The following is a 17,798-nucleotide window of genomic DNA, read 5'->3' on the forward strand; positions in this document are numbered from 1 at the left end:
GTAGCTCTCACAGTATGTTATCTCTCTCATCATAATCAGTCTAATCACTTATCTTTTTATTATGCTAGTTCAAGCATCCTCTCGCTAGTCATTTCTAGTGTCAACATGATGGGCCGAATGACCTCCTTCTGTAAGATTCAATGATACATATATCTGTAGCACTGCAACTCAAAACACCTTCAATCCTATCTCAGCATTAAAAGAGCTCAATTTTCACATCTCTTCGATGCTGTTGACCACACACTACCTTCAGGTTTCTACTAAGGATAAATTTTGTGAGGTTTCGCTCCTGGCACCATGCATTGCTTGACAGGAGCACAGATCAGAGAATCGGGCATGGGTTTGGGGGGGGGGGGTCAGTTTGACTGCTTTTAGAGACTGGAAAATAAAGAGTGTTGTAAATCAGCTGCACTGACCTCCACACCTGTCTCCTCAATTTGCACTCCCGTTGAGTGAGGTTCTGCTTGAGACATGCGTCCTTGCAAGATTCACCCTATTTCCAGCTTTATTTTACAAAGTTTTTGGCAGGAGATTAAACAGATTGTGGGTATCATAATGGACACATTACAGGTGGGAAAATTAGCTATATGCCCATGGACACATTTATAGTGGGCAGTTAAAGATCAGATCAAAGCTCCATCTATTGGGACAAGGAAAATTTCATCCAACACATTAATTGACAACACATATTGACATTAATATAATAAACACCACAACCTTCAATTCCATAAAATGTTTTTCAAGACTTTATTTTCATTTACATAACAAATGTCAAAATGGTTGCAATTAAATATAGAAATAAGAAAATATTAACTAGTGTAATCCATAAATATATACAGAATCATTTGCTTTTATATTATTCTTTTCTACGAATACTTCCCTGTGCCCCCTCTAAAGGGTAACATGTGAAGTGGAACTAAGTCATATAGACCAGAAGTTCTCTGATTTTGAGCACCATTTGGGCAGCATTAGCTCAATTGGTCTCAATACCCCTGGATTTGGCAGGGAACAATCAGGGAGGGTTCCTGCTCTTGATTATCATACAGTGACTACGCTGCAAGTGCATGTGCCTGGACTCTGGGTGAGGACAGGAACAAGTTTTGCTATGTTGCCCTCCATCCTCAAGTAACCTGTCGACATTCATTATTAAGGATCACATATGAAGAACAGCCACCTGGGGTGAGCTGTTTGAGGATGGCCAGCACCCATGGAACTACGCCCAGCAAGAGTCACCGCCTTCAGAATAAGGGGAAGAAAAAAAAACCGAGGGAAAGGCAAAATAATTCTGTTCTATATTATAATCTACTAGATATAATTTCAACATCTATGAATGGATTCAAAATTCACATTAAATTCTTATATTAAAGTTTCTTAACATTACGTGTATTATGTTTAAATACATCTCTTAAGATCTATTTCACAGCATTGCTGGTTACTCAGCTCAGCTTTGTAATAAAGCATATGTTACTGTCAACATGTAGTCCTATATAACCTTTGAACAACATGACCTAGACAGTGATGTTATTTAAAAGAGAAAGCCGCACTCTAGTGGTGAAGCTCAACCTTTCACTGCTCGTCCTTCCACTTTTAGTGTGATCTTTTCTTTTTTTCCAAACTACTCCAGTTTGGGTACTCTTTGCTTATTTATATCTCATGCGTTGCTCTGACAACTGTGCTTTTTCCCCTCCAGTGAGGATTGTGGGTAGATATCAGAATACATGAGAACAAGAAAAGCCATTTAGTCCATTAAGGCCGCTCCTTCCACATACCATGGACTCTATCGTGCACTCTTAACAAGTCTATTTAATCTCCTGAGGGAAGGGCCTACAAACTTTCCCCTGACCTCTCCCACCACCCCTGCAAAAAGGCAATTGAGCAAAACTCCACAATACCAATCTAACTGTACATCCTACATTATAAGCCTTAGACCAATTCTCCACCTTTCCACATTCCCAAGGTCCCAGCAACCCTGGAGCAATCATATTCTGCACAGGGGTTGATTAAACTCTATCTGTATTTCTAAGCATCAATGCCATTCCTGAACAAGCAGCTCTTTTTTAAAGGTATTAATGGAAACTGCTTCATTTAGGGGTCTGCCCACACAGCTACAGTTATGTGGTGTGGGGCAAGAAAGGGGACTTGAGGCGTGTTAATTTTATCCTCATGTCCTCTCTTTCCATGCTTACAATCCAGGTTAGATAACTACTCTTACATTGTTCATTTTCCTCAGCATTTTAAGAAACTGGATCATGCTCTCCCTCCCCTCACAATCTTCTTTTCTTCAATTAAATTGAAAATTTGTTTCCACTTTTAAAACCTATCCTTTACGGCATCATTTTTGTCGCCCAGATTAAAATATCAGATGCTAGGCTATGTGCAGAAGTACCAGCTCTCAATGACCCCCTCCACTCAGAATTTCTAAACAGCATAAGTTCAGAGTGATCCGATAACCAGGAATAATCAAGAATTGAGAAAATATCAATTGAAAGATAGAAGGAAAGCTGTTCATATTCTGCAAGGATAAATTTTAAATTTACCACTCGATTTAATATATTGGACTCAAATCCAATGGTTACCCATTTGTGGTAAACAGATTCACACTGGTGTTCCAATAATGCCAAATTGGAAAATCTAGGCTACTATCTCACTAAAGAAGCTACATGGTTTAATTTTGGCCTTAAGAATTTCTTATACTGTAGTTTCAGTCGATGCCAAGCAAATTTACCTTTGTGTTAACACAAACTGTGCAGTGTAATTCAGTTGAGACAAAAAAAAGAGAGACACACAGTTAGAAACACAAGAGTTAGAGACTGGAGGCTTCACATGGCATAAGACTCACCTATCAGATAACAAGCAAGTCAATGATACAATGCATTATGAAGAGCGTTACTACATCGGTACTCTTCTTTCACACAAATAAGCTTCATAGAGCTATAATATTCCCTGGTAAATTGAGTAGTAGAACTGTATGCAAGCTTTTCATTACTGGTTTACATATTAGTTTCAGATATATTTCATATAAATTAGCACAATCTCAACCACTGACCACCACATAATTTGTCTATTTTAGAAGTTAGACCACAGGTGGCAGTTGAACATTGGAATCCACACCAGAAGACGATGGCAAGATGGAATCACAGAGCTCTCCTTAACTTCAGCTCACCCATCTCAATCTTGGTGAGTCTTGTAAATTCTCAGATAGGTCACTAGACATGATAGTGTATAATACAAAAAGTATATACCCAGATGAAATTCAGGTAGGTCCCTGCAAGGCATTGGCACAAATGTCTATCATCTCACCATCAAAATTAATGTGTGCATCTTGTTCAATTTAGTACAAAGAAAAATAACATCCCTTTTTTATCAGAATAACTTCTATACACAGCACAATTTGGGTTGTAACATTGAACATCTCAATGTTGCCGTGACAATCAGTAAACAGGAAGTGCAGCAATTGCAATTATCAAAGTTCATGCAGCTATCAGAATCAATACTAAATGTGCAGTTTTTGTGAAGGGGTTTGGTTTGGTGTTATCCAAAAGGGAAGTCAACTGCTTCACCGATTTAACATCCAGGTGTTAAATGCTCAGAAATGACACAACATGAATCACTCAAATCCCATTTCTTCACTCGATGCTTCTCTACTCCACTGATGAGTATTGACCTTATTGGGAAGAATCTCACTCATACATTGCTGCCCTTCTCTTCATCAACTTTATGTGGAGCTCATTATTCACAGCTGCCGAAGAAATAGTAAAGTGGGTTAGCTGAGTTTACAAATACATTTTTTTTTAAAAAAGGTTTTCCTCTAATTTTCTCCTCTCCTTTCCTGAAGATGCTGAGACAGGCACTGGCCGTCCTCCAATATCTCACCCAAGTGGGCCATTCTACATGTTTACGCCTATATAGTGAGTAAGGTATTTGAACGTGGGGACATCACAGCTGAGCCTAATCCTGACTTCATCCAAAGTCCAACGATGTACACTTTACAGTGGCGAACAGGAGCTGGTTTTCCTCCTCTAGCCCAGGAGTATTGAAGCCAATTGCAGTTTCCTTACTGCACCCCACCTGAGATTACCTAACTGAGCACAGTCCAGGAATCAAACCTGGGACTTTGAGATCTGTATGGCTCAGTCACACTAGGCAGTGCATTTACCAATTGAACTATCGGGGGGTGGGAGCTTCCAAATAATTATACAGATATACAACATCATGATACTCAAGTAGGTTAGAAGTGCGCACAGCTATACAAGCAAACTCATTAATTCAGTCTGTGCTCCTATAAATACTATCTAAACAAAAAGGTACAATAACTGCATCAACATGGAAACCAGGAATTTTTAAAAAGTAAGGATATTTTATGAATTCCTGATCCTAGCATAGATCTTCGCCTGCTGGGAACACATATCAGGAATTTGAGATTGGAGGCCAGTGGGCCCCACAGCATCTTCCATCCATTCACCTTACTGGACAGAAAATCCTGTGGAGCTTGCTGAGTTGCATGCCCAAATTCACAATATCCTGGTAGGTGAAGGTTTGCAAACTTGCCTCCATAATTAGACCCTGATAGATACATAATCAATTTGATAAGGGTATTGAAAAACAATATCTCATTGTTTTAACTGGCCTCTCTGCTTACCACTTGTTAATCCAGCGATAGTATTGGAGTGGGAGGGGTTTGCCAGTGACTGAGCCTTTGGATGTGATGGCATTGGTATCTTCTTGGGCAGACCTATGAGTAGACAAAAATCAGATGTTCAACAAGACTGCACTGCTATGGTCTTTTGTTCTCAATGTCTTATCTCATAAGCAGAAATATCGACTAATGTGATCCTGCACATGTTATACTATCTCCATTTACTTAATGATTAGGTATCACACAACATAATTACCTCCAGAATATCTATGACTCTCAGCATTTTAATGGCCTGGATCTTATCCCCCTTTAATCTAATTTATATGCTACAGAACGCTAAGATGGAGGTTCATGTCATTGTCCTCAGTTCCCCAGACAAATTTCCAATTTTAGCCACAGAGGGGGGGGAAGAGCGGTACAGAGTCCAGCTCGTCCTCACAGGAAAGGGATGCATTGGGATGGGGCAGAATTCCAACTTTCAGTTCATGAAATAGTGGTTGCTCAGAAATTATGCAGTATTGGCAGCCGCTAAACTATAAACAGGTCCTGCTGATTCCCCAGTCAATTTCTCCTAGAGCATTTTATTGAGGGCCACAGCCCAACCAATATCTGGTTACAGAGCAATTGTCAGGAATGCTGCACTGTGCAGTAATGTGGCACAGGACTACACCAGCAATTCCCCACATGATGAGCTACTGACTTTCAAGTCAGGTCACTGTGGCAGCTGCACAGGATGAAAAAACAATTATAAAACCAAAAGTTCTATTAAATAGGACCCTTTCTTTCACTGTACGGAAGCTGGGATAATCCTGTCTCCTACTAGCAACCTCTTGCTTTTGCGGGAGAGCGAGAAGAGGAGAGGGAACAGCACTGAATCCAACATCACACAGTTGGGCAGGCTGTGAAAAGAGGTTCAGAGGCGGATGAGAAGGCAAGTCTAACGAGGGTCACAGCTAAGCCCCGCTTACGATATTCCGAATATCTCCGCCCTAGATTTAGATCAACATTTTATTCCCATTTTACTTTTCAACATTTTTTTTAAACTCACTTTGTATTTTGTCTTGATTCAGCTTCTCAACTTCTGAGGAAAGAAAAAAAATATGTTCTCAAATCAAAAAGGATTAAACATAACTTACAACACAAGCCTATAATCATAGAATCATACAGCACAGGAGGAGGCCATTCGGCCCATTGTGTCTGTGCCAACGCTTTGAAAGAGCTACCCAATTAGTCCCACTCCCCTGCTCTTTCCCCATAGCTCTGCAAATTTCTCCTTTTCAAGTATATATCCAATTCCCTTTTGAAAGTTACAATTGAATCTGCTTCCACCACCCTTTCAGTCAGTGCATTTTAGATTATTACAACCTGCTGTGTAAAAAAATGTCTCCTCATTTCCCCGCTGGATTTTTTGCCAGTTATCTTAAATCTCCTGCCAGTATAAATAGTTTCTCCCTATCTATAAAAACCCTTCATAATTTCAAACATCTCTATCAAATCTCCCGTTAACCTTCTCTGCGCTAAGGAGAATAATTCCAGATTCTCCAGTCTCTCCACACAACTGAGGTCCCTCATCCCTGGTACCATTCTGGCAAATCTCCTCTGCACCCTTTTCAAGGCCTTGACATCCTTCCTAAAGTGTGGTGCCCAGAATTGGACACAATACTCTAGCTGAAGCCTAACCAGTGATTTATAAAGGTTTACCATAATTTCCTTGCTTTTGTACTCTATGCTTCTATTTATAAAGCCAAGGATCCCATATGCTTTTTTTTGACAGCCTTATCAACTTGTCATGCCACATTCAAAGATATTTGTATGTGAAACCCCAGGTCTCTCTGTTCCTGCATCCCCTTTAAAATTGTACTATTTAATTTATATTGCCTCTCCTCATTTTTCCTTCCAAAATGCATCACTTCGCACATCTCTGCATTAAATTTCATCTGCCTGTGTCTACCTATTTCACCCACAATGAGAATGCTGCCCAATATACCCATGTTGTATTTATAGTTGGATAGTGGACTCAACCTGCAGATAAGTTACCATGCCAATTTGAGTTAGTTTTGTGCTGTGGGGCTGTGCCCATTAGAACCTGGCTCGAGACTACCCCAAATTCATCCATAAACACTGTAAACTCTATTATGGAAGTGCAAAGCAAACAGTCAAAGCCCCAAAAAGCTGCCAGCCAGCAAGTGACTAACCTCAGCTCGTCATGGGGAGATATACAGCAGAAGCAAAACGCCTCTCCATTGAAGGTGAGATTAGAGTCGGGGAAGAGTCACCCTGGGGCACTAATGTCTAGTTCTAGGGCAGCATTGGCAGAGTCTGGAAGCAGGGTCACGCAGTATGGTATAGGGAGTCCAAAGAGGGAAGGTTAATGTGTATAAATCTACATTATATTTGTTTAATTATTTTCAGTCTCTCCCCTCATGATGTCAACTATTGCTTGCTTCCGGTAATTAATCACCACTAGTGTGTGACTGTAGATGGGTTATTCAACTGTGGGGGCCATCATGGCAGAGCCTGATTCTGCCTTTACCTGACATCCACACACAGGCACTTTCCAGCAGGGGTCATTGAACATTTTGAGTTACATTTAGCCTGAACAGATGCAAGCTGTACAGCGGATCTCAGGCATGAAATCACCAAAATAATTTAGGAAAAGTGGCTGCACCACTAGCGACAGCTTCGTTTATACTGTGGCATCGCTTCAGTGCTGCCTCCAGACTGACGCTTGGATGCCCTGTTGGAACTGATTTTGAGAATCGAGAGCGTTGGCTGCACATTTTTCAATCAGACAGCCCAGTTCCGGTGACGCCATCTGGTTATTCTGATTTTGCGAAAAAAAATCATAACAGCAAAACACACACTTTTCCAATGCTGCTTTTAAAAATTGCTGTGCAAGATTGCAGCTGGACTCATTTGCTGATCGCACATTTGCAAACTAACTGGTTTCATGCATTTATCTAACTTAAAAGTGCAAACGTAAAAGGCTGCACAGCAATTTTTAAAATGAGTGTTTGGAAAAAAAGAGTTTTGCTGTATTGTTTTTGTTTAATAAGGATTACCAAAAGACCGCCTCTGATTTGATAGAAGTTGCCAGCATCTATATACACAGTGGCCACAGTAGAGCCAGTACAATGGGAATGAAAAGGTAATGAAAATAATGGCAATGTTGGGAAATTCCAGCATTGCTCAATATCACAAGAACTTTGGACAATAAAATAAACTATTTGATAAGCACTGACCACAACCAAATGGGCTGGAACGCGGAATATTTTTTGCTTGATAATCAAAGTGGAGCCAGTATGTTAAAGAATAATTGCAGGGAGGGAGAGAGAGCCAAGAACCTCACTGAGCAATACTACACTGTGCTTCAGTGAACTAGCACGGCTTTGAAAGGTGATTTCACTCCCAATAATTATGGATTTAAAACTATTTTTTAGCTCATTCCTTCAGAAATAATAGGGTTTATTCTTTTAAATTAATAAATGATGTCCCATTCTTGCATCTCCTAAAGGCAAGGGACTAAAGGCTGCCTTGCTGGCCAGCACTCAAATGGCCATTCTTTATGTTTGAACCTAGACAGTGAGCAGATTTAGTTGCAGGAGACGTTACAACCAATTCTGTTCCTGTCCTGACCCATGTCCCCCTACAAGTACTCCCAGGATAGAGAGGGAGGCGGAAATTTGACTGGCTTCCCATTCCTAGTTGATTTCTTTTTTTATAGTTAAAAGGGAAACACCATCCTGGTGTCCAGTTCATAATTCAGATATTTCTAGATTGCACACTCTAAAACTGGACACATATAAATATAGGCAGGATCAACTCTACTTTCTCACTAAGCATGTCATTCTGGATCTCTTAAATGGGAGAAATGCCAAGGTATTTCAATTTGTAACTAATTAAAATCTTTGGATTGGATTATTGTTGGGATAAGTAACTGAGCTACAAAAATGAGTGAAATTAAACTATCCACTACTTTACGTTTGAGTAGCTGTATCATGGACTACTGTTTACTTTAGAAAGTAAACATTGACTGAGCGGGAGATGGAGAGGCGGAGGCTTTTAGAGAGAAAAATTGCAGAGTATAGAACCTAGGTGGTTGAAGCACAGCAGCCAATGATGGGGCGAAGGGAGGGGGGATGCACAAGAGGCCTGAGTCAGAGGAATGGAGATTCTGGGTGGGGGTTGTAGGGCTGGTGCAGGCTAGAGAGATTGGGAGTGGTGAGGCCATGCAGGGATTTAAACAGGAGTATAAGAATTTTAAATTTGAGGCTTTGATGAACTAGAAGCCAAAGTAGGTCAGTGAGGACAGGGGGAGTGAAACTTGGAGCAGGATTTTTGATGAGCTGAGGGTGGAGGATGGTAGGCTGGCCAAGAGAACTTTGGAATAGTCGAGGGTGGATGTGACAAAGGCATGAATAAGGTTTCAGTTACAGATAGGCTGAGGTAGTGGCAGAGGTGAGCAGTGTTATGGAGGTGGAAATAGGCAGTCTTTGTAGGGAGATAATTTGGGGTCGGAAGCACAATTTGGGATCCAATAACATGACAGTCTGGTTCAGCAGCTGGGGAGGAGAATTGAGTCAGTGACGAGAGTATGGAGTTTGTGGCAGTGGCCAAAGATGATAGCTTCGGTCTTCTCAATGATTAGCTGGAAGAAATTGTGGCTTATCCAAGACTGGATGTTGGACAAGCAGTCTGACAGCACAGAAGCAGTGGAGGAGTTGTGAGAAGTGGTAGAGAGATGGAGCTGGGTGTCATCAATATACATGTGGAAGCTGACCCCATGTCTGAAGATGGTGTCAGAGGAGGAAGTCAACCATGGATCTTCCATGGACTCCTGAGGTGATGGTGCAGGAGTTAGAAGATAAGCTATTGGTAGAAATCCTCCTGGCTACGATTCGATAGGTAAGGGTGGAACCAAGCAAGGACTGGACAATAGAGGAGAGGCTTGAAGGAGGATGGTGAGGTTGACTGTGTCAAAGGCTGCAGAGTAGTTGAGGAGTGATAATACATCATCTACACAGTCACAGAGAATGTCATTTTTGACTTTGGTTTAGACCATTTCAGTGCTGTGGTAGAGGCAAAAACCTAATTGGAGAGATTTAAAACAAGGAGTTTCAGAAGAGATGGGAACGGATGTGGGAGGCAACAACACATTCAAGGGCTCTCCTGCACTTTGAGCCTGGGAAAGAATGAGTTAAGAAGAAGGAACAAATGAACTTGGATATACATGGTGCCATTCATTACATCCCAAAGCACCTCACAGCCAATTAAATACTTTTGAAATGTATTCACTGTTGTAATGTAGGGAAATGCAATTTTAGTGATTTTGGTTAGGTTAAGGGATGATTATTAGCCAGGACACTGGGGAAAGTCCCCTGCTCTTCTTTGAATAGTGTCATGGGATCTTCTACATCCATCAGAGAGGCAGACAGGAACTTGATTTAACATCTCATCTGGAAGACGCCACTGCTAACAGGCAGCACTCCCTCAGTACTGCACTGGAGTATTAGCCTAGATTATGTGCTCAAGTCTCTGGAGTGAGGGTCAAAACCACAACCTCTGGCTCAGAGGCAAGAATGCTACTACTGAGCCAAGGCTGATTCTTGATTAGAGTTAGAGTAGGAAATGGTGCAATAAATTTTGATTTCAACAAGGTAGGGACCGTCTGTAGGGCAGTGTGTTTAGAGTGTAGGAGGAACAGGAGAGAAAATTTCAGAGAAGCAATGATCATATTGATATCATATTAACCTCACAAAAGCTCACAACTCAAAATCATGCTATTGAAAAACAGCCCATGACCAAGACCACTGATTAAGTTAAATTACATTTTATTCCTTGCATTGTCTGGGTTTTTAATTAGTGTTTTGGGATCACATTCCGCAATTCAGGTTGGCTTTTTGTGAAAACCTAAACCCTAATGGCCTCATGTACGGCATATGCAAAGTAGTAGTTATTATGGGAGTACCGTGAGACATGAACTTGTCACAACTTCATGGAATATTCCATCAGTTTTTTTATAGGGGATAAAAGTGAAGTACACAAAAATGCAGTTTTTGCAGTGGCAAAGTTACAATTTCTGAAGCAGGAAGAGGGGAAGAGAGTTCTGATGGTGTAAAATTTATTTCTGATGGTGCATGTTCCCCAGGAAATATTGACACTTCTTTGGTGCCTTTTCCAGCATTTTAAAAGTATACTGTGATTCAGTATTAAGGAAAAGGAGGCCTCTGGAGAGCTCCGTATACCCAAGAGATAGACCCAGAGAGAGCTCCGTGTCTGCAAGAATAGGGAGAGCCGGAGAGAGCATAGTGATAGCAAGGAGCGTTACAGGAAACTAATAGGTGTTCCCTCTATAACCCTGGTGTCTCAGCCTTGTATCCTCATGATCTTCGTGTCTGATCTGTGCACCCTCATGTCCCTGGGGTCTGTGCTGTGGCTCTCATGTATCTGGAGTCAAGATTGTGTGTCACTTAAGTAGATCTGAATGAGCTCAGCGGCATCAACTAGAAGCTCAAATCTAAATTTAAATTTTTTAAGGATAAAATATTGTACAAAGAATGGAAGCCCATAGAATAGCAGGATGGGTTACCACACTACAGAATCTGGTTGTTCTACTTTGCTCGTACTAGATTACATTTATTGGAAACCTGCATCATAGTGATATTAATAATGAATCCCAGATTAAAGATTCTTCCTGAAGTGCCCGCTCAGCCTTTTGGAAATCTAAACTCTCGGTATGTTAGAACTGAAACTCTGCAGTAGGGCAGAGCATTCCAGGCCAGGAGGTATAGGGAACTTCTCAATAATAAAAATTCAGAGTGAAAAACCCATCAACCTTACTTCAGTCATAGCAGTCAATGCCAATTTCTTACACTGCAGTCAAAGGGCTTTAAAATAAATCAAGTAATCAACTCCAGAACCAATGTGGACTGAAAATGTGATCAAATTGATACCAAAATAACTTTACTGGTCTATGTTGAGCGTACATTTTATTTATTATCAGTACAGATCTGGTACTGTTATTATAAAAAAGATATTATAAAATTGGAGAATAGTTTCACAGCAGCCACTCATTACCGTTCTGTTGCCTAGGCTGGCCGAGTTTCTTCAGCTCACTCGTGAGTGCTGAATGGAGGGCCAAAGGATGCTGAGGTGCTGTGGTGTAAGGGGAGGGGGGGAAACAGGACAAGCTCACAGTTTGCACCTCAAAATATTTCATCACTCCTATTGAAACTGAATCTAAATTTGAAGTACTTTATTATGTAATGTACAATCTATACAGGATGTTAAAATGAATGGTGATAGAGGGGGCTACATTCAATGTACTGAACAAATAAATAATAAAACACCATTTAATATGGCTGAATACTTATTTCTATTGTAAGGAGTCGCACAACACCAGGTTATAGTCCAACAGCTTTATTTGAAATCACAAGCTTTCGGAGCTTTGCTCCTTCACCTGACGAAGCAGCAAAGCTCCGAAAGCTTGTGATTTCAAATAAAGCTGTTGGACTATAACCTGGTGTTATGCGACTCCTTACATTTGTCCACCCCAGTCCATCACTGGCATCTCCACATCATGGATACTTATTTCTATGCAACTGAAGTTAGTGGAAAGTAATTTGGTACTTTTTAATTTCATGCTTGGATTAGAAACATGGCTCAAAACATATAAGTTATCTGAAGTCCATGGAGAGTATAATAGAGAAGTGAGTTATGGCAGTTCTTTTAAAAAAGATGAGATTTTTGGGAAAAAAAATGATGGAATGGCTTTAATGCGAATGTAATAAATCAGACTTGCCAATCCCCATTCACGCACTCTCAAAGCAGCATGTCTGGCTCTGGCTGACTCTTGCACCATAATGGATAGCAGCTGGCCTCTTCTGCACGTGTGCAACATCAGCACATGAGCAGAAGAGGCCAGTCACTTTGCTTTATGGGATGAAAGTCAGCCAGAAACATTGTTTTAGCAGCTGCCACGTGAACAGCATGAATGAGCCCAAAAAAGATGATCATTTAATCTGGAGTGCGATGGTTAGCAATTATGTATCAATAAAATAGAGAGAGATAAGAAAGGTTGCATTGGAAAAGGTGAGGTTGCAATTTGGAGGGGAGGCAATTAGCTTTTATGTAAAGGCTGATTTACCACAAATTCTTGAACTCTGCCTGATAGGATAATATAACAATTTATCTGATAGGTGTAGCCCTGGACAAATGTCACATGTTGATGATTGATTACCTACTTGAGCAGATAATCTAGGCTGACATTCCCAGTGCAGTACAGAGAGTGCTGCACTGTCAGAAGTGCCATTTTTCGGATGAGATGTTAAACTGAGTCCCGTCTGCCCTCTCCGGTGGATGTAAAAGATCCCATGGCATTATGCGAAGATAGGCAGGGGAGTTCTCCCAGTGTCCTGGCCAATATTTATCCCTCAACCAACATCACTGAAACAGAATATCTGGTCATTATCACATTGCTGTCTGTGGGACCTTGCTGTGTGCAAATTGGCTGCTGCGTTTCCTACATTACAACAGTGACTATACTTCAAAAAGTACTTAATTTGCTGTAAAGCGCTTTGGGACATCCTGAGGTCATGAAAGGCACTATATAAACACAAGTTCTTTCTTTCTTTACCGCAACAGTCTTGAATCACCGGACAAAGTCAAAGCACCTTCTTTAAGGAAATGCATTCTTGCTAAATTGTCACGTAATCCCAACTGTGGACAAAGGGACTTATCACTGTTATCACATTTTATACTTCATGACAACCTGCAACTAACATCTGTTTTGGCCTTTCGACTCCAATCAGTTCCGGGTAATTTCCAGTCCCCCAGTACTAGTCAGTCTCTCAAATTGTCAGCTCACACACTTTGATGCTGAAACAACCACAAATATTACAGTAATAAAGTTTCATGTATGATAGGAATAGCTATATTATTGGAATACTGGCCATGTACAATATCCCCGACTACTCAATTGTTAAAGATGCTGATCAATGTAAAACTGTATCATATAGATCTGAAGGTCCCAAGTTCAATCCCTGGTCTGCGCTGAGTTAGCTAAACCCAGCTGGAATGCTGATGGGGGAAATACCAGATGCATCAGAACCCCTGGGCTAGGGAAGGAGGAAGTAGCTAAGCTTCTTACTCCTGATGGCTGTCCAGTTAACTCTGCTAGAAAGTGTCTGTGTGGATGTTGTGTGAGGTCAGGATTGGGCTCAGCCGTGAAGCCCTCAACAGTCGAACAGTCACTGGCTAGGCTCGCACGAGAACTGGTGTCTTGGACAAGGTGTTGGATGGAACCTTGTGACAGAATCCTACCCCGCAGGAGTCCATGCCGTCAGGAGTGGATGGAATAAAATTGGAAAATAAAAAGAACACAAATGATGTGCTTGAACACAACACTGCAAGATATGGATGGTGATTCGTACTTGACATTTAACTATAGTTTAGAAAGCAGACAGAGAGGGAAGAAAATATTACCATTATCATTGAGGTACACTGATTCCACCGGTTCTGATGCTACAGGGATCTTCGGGCTCAGTTTCTCTTCCTTATCTGTGGAGAAAGATTTGAAATGCAATCACTCAGTGCAGGAGCCACACCTTTCATCAGGAAAGATATGTTATAGAGACAAGGGGAATGAACAAACATAAAAACAAATAGCAGGTTGGGTAGAGTCCCTTCATCAGACCTAATAAAGGAAAGCAGGATAACCCCTTCATATGATGGATTTTCTTCAATCTACTATATTGCATTTGTTGCTCACAGTGCAGTCTTCCTTTTACTGGAGACACGAAACACAAATTTAGTGATCGCTTCACTGAACATCTCCGTTCTCCTCAAGCAAAAGCCTGACCGCTCTTTGGCGTCCTCACTATTTCAACTCTCCCTCCCATTCTCACTCCAGCCCTTCCATCTTTGATCTTCGAAGTTGTTCCAACCAAGCTCAACGCAAGCAGCATCTCATCTTTCTCCTACATACACTGCCTTTAACAACTTCAAATCTTATCTACCTCCCCCATTTTCTTGCCAGTTTCACCTATTCACATTCCACTTTGATCCCTTCCATTTTGGAGCCATTTTACTTCCCTTGTCCTTTTCACAGCCTGACTGAGACGATCTTCGTATATCTTTTCCTTTATCAGTCCTGAGGAAAGATTTCCACCCAAAAACGTTCGCCTGCCTTTCACCTTTCATTACTGACAGACCCACTGTGCACTTCCATCACTTTGCATTTTAGTTTCAACTTTCCAGCATTCACTGATATTATGGTACAGACCCTGGAACCAACAGTTTTTCCAATTAATAGAATTGTATAATGGGAAAACCTCACTAACCCACCATCTTACTATATTCCTCTCTCCAAATTTTCTTTTGAACTCATTTATATTGCCTACTTCATAGTGTTTACTTGGTAACCTATTCCAAAGCTTTAATATCCTTTGGAGGAAACATTCCCTTGACTTCCCTTCCCACTCACAACTTAATTTTTAAACTTATGTTTCCTGGTATCTTTGATCCTTCCCCATGGTGAACAATCTCCTGCATCAATTTTTCTAATCCCCTTCATAATCTTGAAAGCTTCAGTGAAGTCACCTCAAAGACCCCTCCCCCCTTAAAAAAAACTCACCCAACATCTTTCACCTCTTCCCATAATTTCGGATTCCTGATAATTGGAATCATCTTGTATGCTCCCCTCTGTACCCTCTCGAGGGCAGCAAAGACACTGGCGCCATTAACAGAAAGTCATTGCACAGCTATCAGATTACCTGGTTGGGTTGGTTTCCTGGTTGGTGATTGTGTGGCTGCCTGTTGTTTCTGATGGATCACCTCTCCACTCTCAACATCTTCCTGCACAAAACCTAAAAATAAGATGTTTTATGTAAGGGTTGATGCAGTGATGCTATCAAGCTGTGTATCTCCTCTCCGAGTCAAATGTCTCTTTTAAAGTAGGAAATTTAGAAAAAACTTGGGGGGAGAGTGGGTAATAGAGGGTAATTTTAATAATTTAAGGGAAAAAACACATTCACACACCCACACAAATAACAACATATATAGCACCTTTAGTGTAAATAAATGTCCCAAGGTGCTTCTCAGAGGCGTAAACAGAAACAGACGCACAGCCAAAGAAGAAAAGATTAGAATGGTGACCAAAAGCCTAGTCAAAGACGTGGGTTTTAAGGAGGGTCATAAAAGGAGGAGAGGGAGGTAAAAAAGCAGGAAGTTCCAGACTGTGGGACCTAGGTGACCAAAAGCACAGCCATCAATAGCAAAGGGAGGTTGGGTGGGGGTTGTACAAGAGGCCGGAATCAGAGAACCAGAGAGTCCAGGGAGGGGGCTTGTAGGGCAGGAGGAGATTACAGAATAGGGAAGGGTGAGAGCCATGCATGGATCTAAACACAAAAATTAGAATTTTCAATTTGTGGTGTTTGGGAACTGGGAACCAGTGTAGGTCAGTGAGGGCAGTGGGCATAAGCAACCAGAACTTAGTGCAGGTCACGATATAGGCAGCTGAGTTTTGGATGAGCTGAGGTTTATAGAAGAGCATTGAGTCTGGAGGGGACAAAGGCATGTATGAGGGTTTCAGTGGCAGATGGGCTGAGGTAGGGGCAGAGGCATGTGATGTTATGGAGGTGGAAGAAGGCATTGTCAGTGATGGATTGAATATGGGGTAGGAAACTCTTTCTAGATGATGAGTTAACATGGGCCGAAATGAAAAAACGGCACCAAGATGATAAGTGGTTAAATTGCTAACGAGTTCAGCTTTGATGTTTCATAAAAGTAAATAATAAACAATTTGTTAGCCGGTATTGGCAATCAGTAAAGACCTCATCCATTGTGTTGGGACATCTTTGATCATTTTGGCAGTGAACAGAGGGAGATTTTTTTTTAAATCAAGGAACAGGCACACAGGTAAACAGTCAGACTCAGTAAAGGCTGCAAGAAGGTTAGAATGCAGGGGAGTAGTTGGAAATTATTTTATATGTCAAACAGCCCATTGATGTGGGGAAGTTCACTATTTTGTATTATTATGTCCAGACAAGTTGTACGGATTGAGCTAAACAAGTCCGCTCACAGCTGTTGCTCTGTATGTTTATATGCTGCGAAATAAAGCACCTTAACAATGCATGGCTGGCCCCACCTCACCAAGTGAAGGTTTGCCTTCAAAGAGATTGAAGAAGCAAACATGCAAACAACACAGATCAGAGCATAAGGTGGTACTGTTGTTACACCCCTGGGTTACACTATCATATAGTTAGATATTGGGTAGTACAGCTATGACCCTAACCATAAAATGCTCAGACTGCTTACGAGAATAACTAGAATCAGTGTACCCAAGAGATTATCTATGGCAAGTCCCTAAACTTGTGACAGAGTCTATACTTTCTGAATACAATGGGGGAATACGTTGTACAAAAAGCATTCTCCTAGACTTTCCTTCCCTGGTAAGTAATTGTTGAAGCCCTAAAGATTGAATGAAATTATCTGTTGAATGCAAAATAAATAAATCTACGAACAATGAAAGAATAAACATACTCAGGTTGATTTCGTAGTCCGTTGATCCTTCTAAAGGCTTCAAAGCTCCATTGGTGTGTTGAACAAAGTAGTCGATCACCTCTTGCATACTGTGGCATAAGATCTGGAAAATACCAGAGATTTTTCTTTTTACGGCTTTCATCTGACTTGGTCAGTAGGTAAAGCAGGGGACTGGTGTTTGAGTACATTTACCCTACACTGCAACTGTACCGTTGGTGTGAAGGGGTTTCACTTCACAATGACACTGCAGTTATATCGTAAATGGAATCAGGGAGGCCCCAAGCTGACACTGGAGGAAAACAAGAGTGCAAATCCCTGGAGGAGTGAGTTTCATTTTATTTTGCTCTGGAATCAGATTGGGTCTTAACACCAGATTTACACTGCACAATTTTAGAGTCAGGGCAATGCTGAAATCACTTCCTACTTTTTTTTTTCCACATCGTTCACCTGAGGAAGGAGGTAGCCTCCGAAAGCTTGTGAATTTAAAATAAAATTGCTGGACTATAACTTGGTGTTGTAAAATTGTTTACAAACATTAAACATAGTATGAATGCTCCCCAAAACGCTTGTGCTGTTGGGGCTGAAGACAGAAGTGTTATCTGTGAACAAGGATTGAATGGTG

General features: G+C 41.1%; 1 protein-coding gene across 1 annotated transcript in view; it reads right to left on the reverse strand.

Annotated features, from left to right (window-relative positions):
* Window positions 1–723: 723 nt before the first annotated feature.
* LOC137299731 (signal-transducing adaptor protein 1-like) overlaps window positions 724–17,798 on the reverse strand; it is a 40,225-nt gene continuing 23,150 nt past the window's right edge. The window contains exons 8-13 of the mRNA XM_067968665.1: window positions 17,177–17,279; window positions 15,409–15,501; window positions 14,120–14,194; window positions 5,685–5,717; window positions 4,640–4,732; window positions 724–3,739 (exon numbers count right to left, since the gene is read on the reverse strand). Of these exons, the coding sequence (XP_067824766.1) occupies window positions 3,681–3,739; window positions 4,640–4,732; window positions 5,685–5,717; window positions 14,120–14,194; window positions 15,409–15,501; window positions 17,177–17,279 (456 nt within the window). The 3' untranslated portion in view covers window positions 724–3,680. The remainder of the gene's footprint in view (window positions 3,740–4,639; window positions 4,733–5,684; window positions 5,718–14,119; window positions 14,195–15,408; window positions 15,502–17,176; window positions 17,280–17,798) is intronic.

This window comes from Heptranchias perlo, chromosome 29 (assembly GCF_035084215.1).
Source record: "Heptranchias perlo isolate sHepPer1 chromosome 29, sHepPer1.hap1, whole genome shotgun sequence".
NCBI lineage: Eukaryota > Metazoa > Chordata > Chondrichthyes > Hexanchiformes > Hexanchidae > Heptranchias > Heptranchias perlo.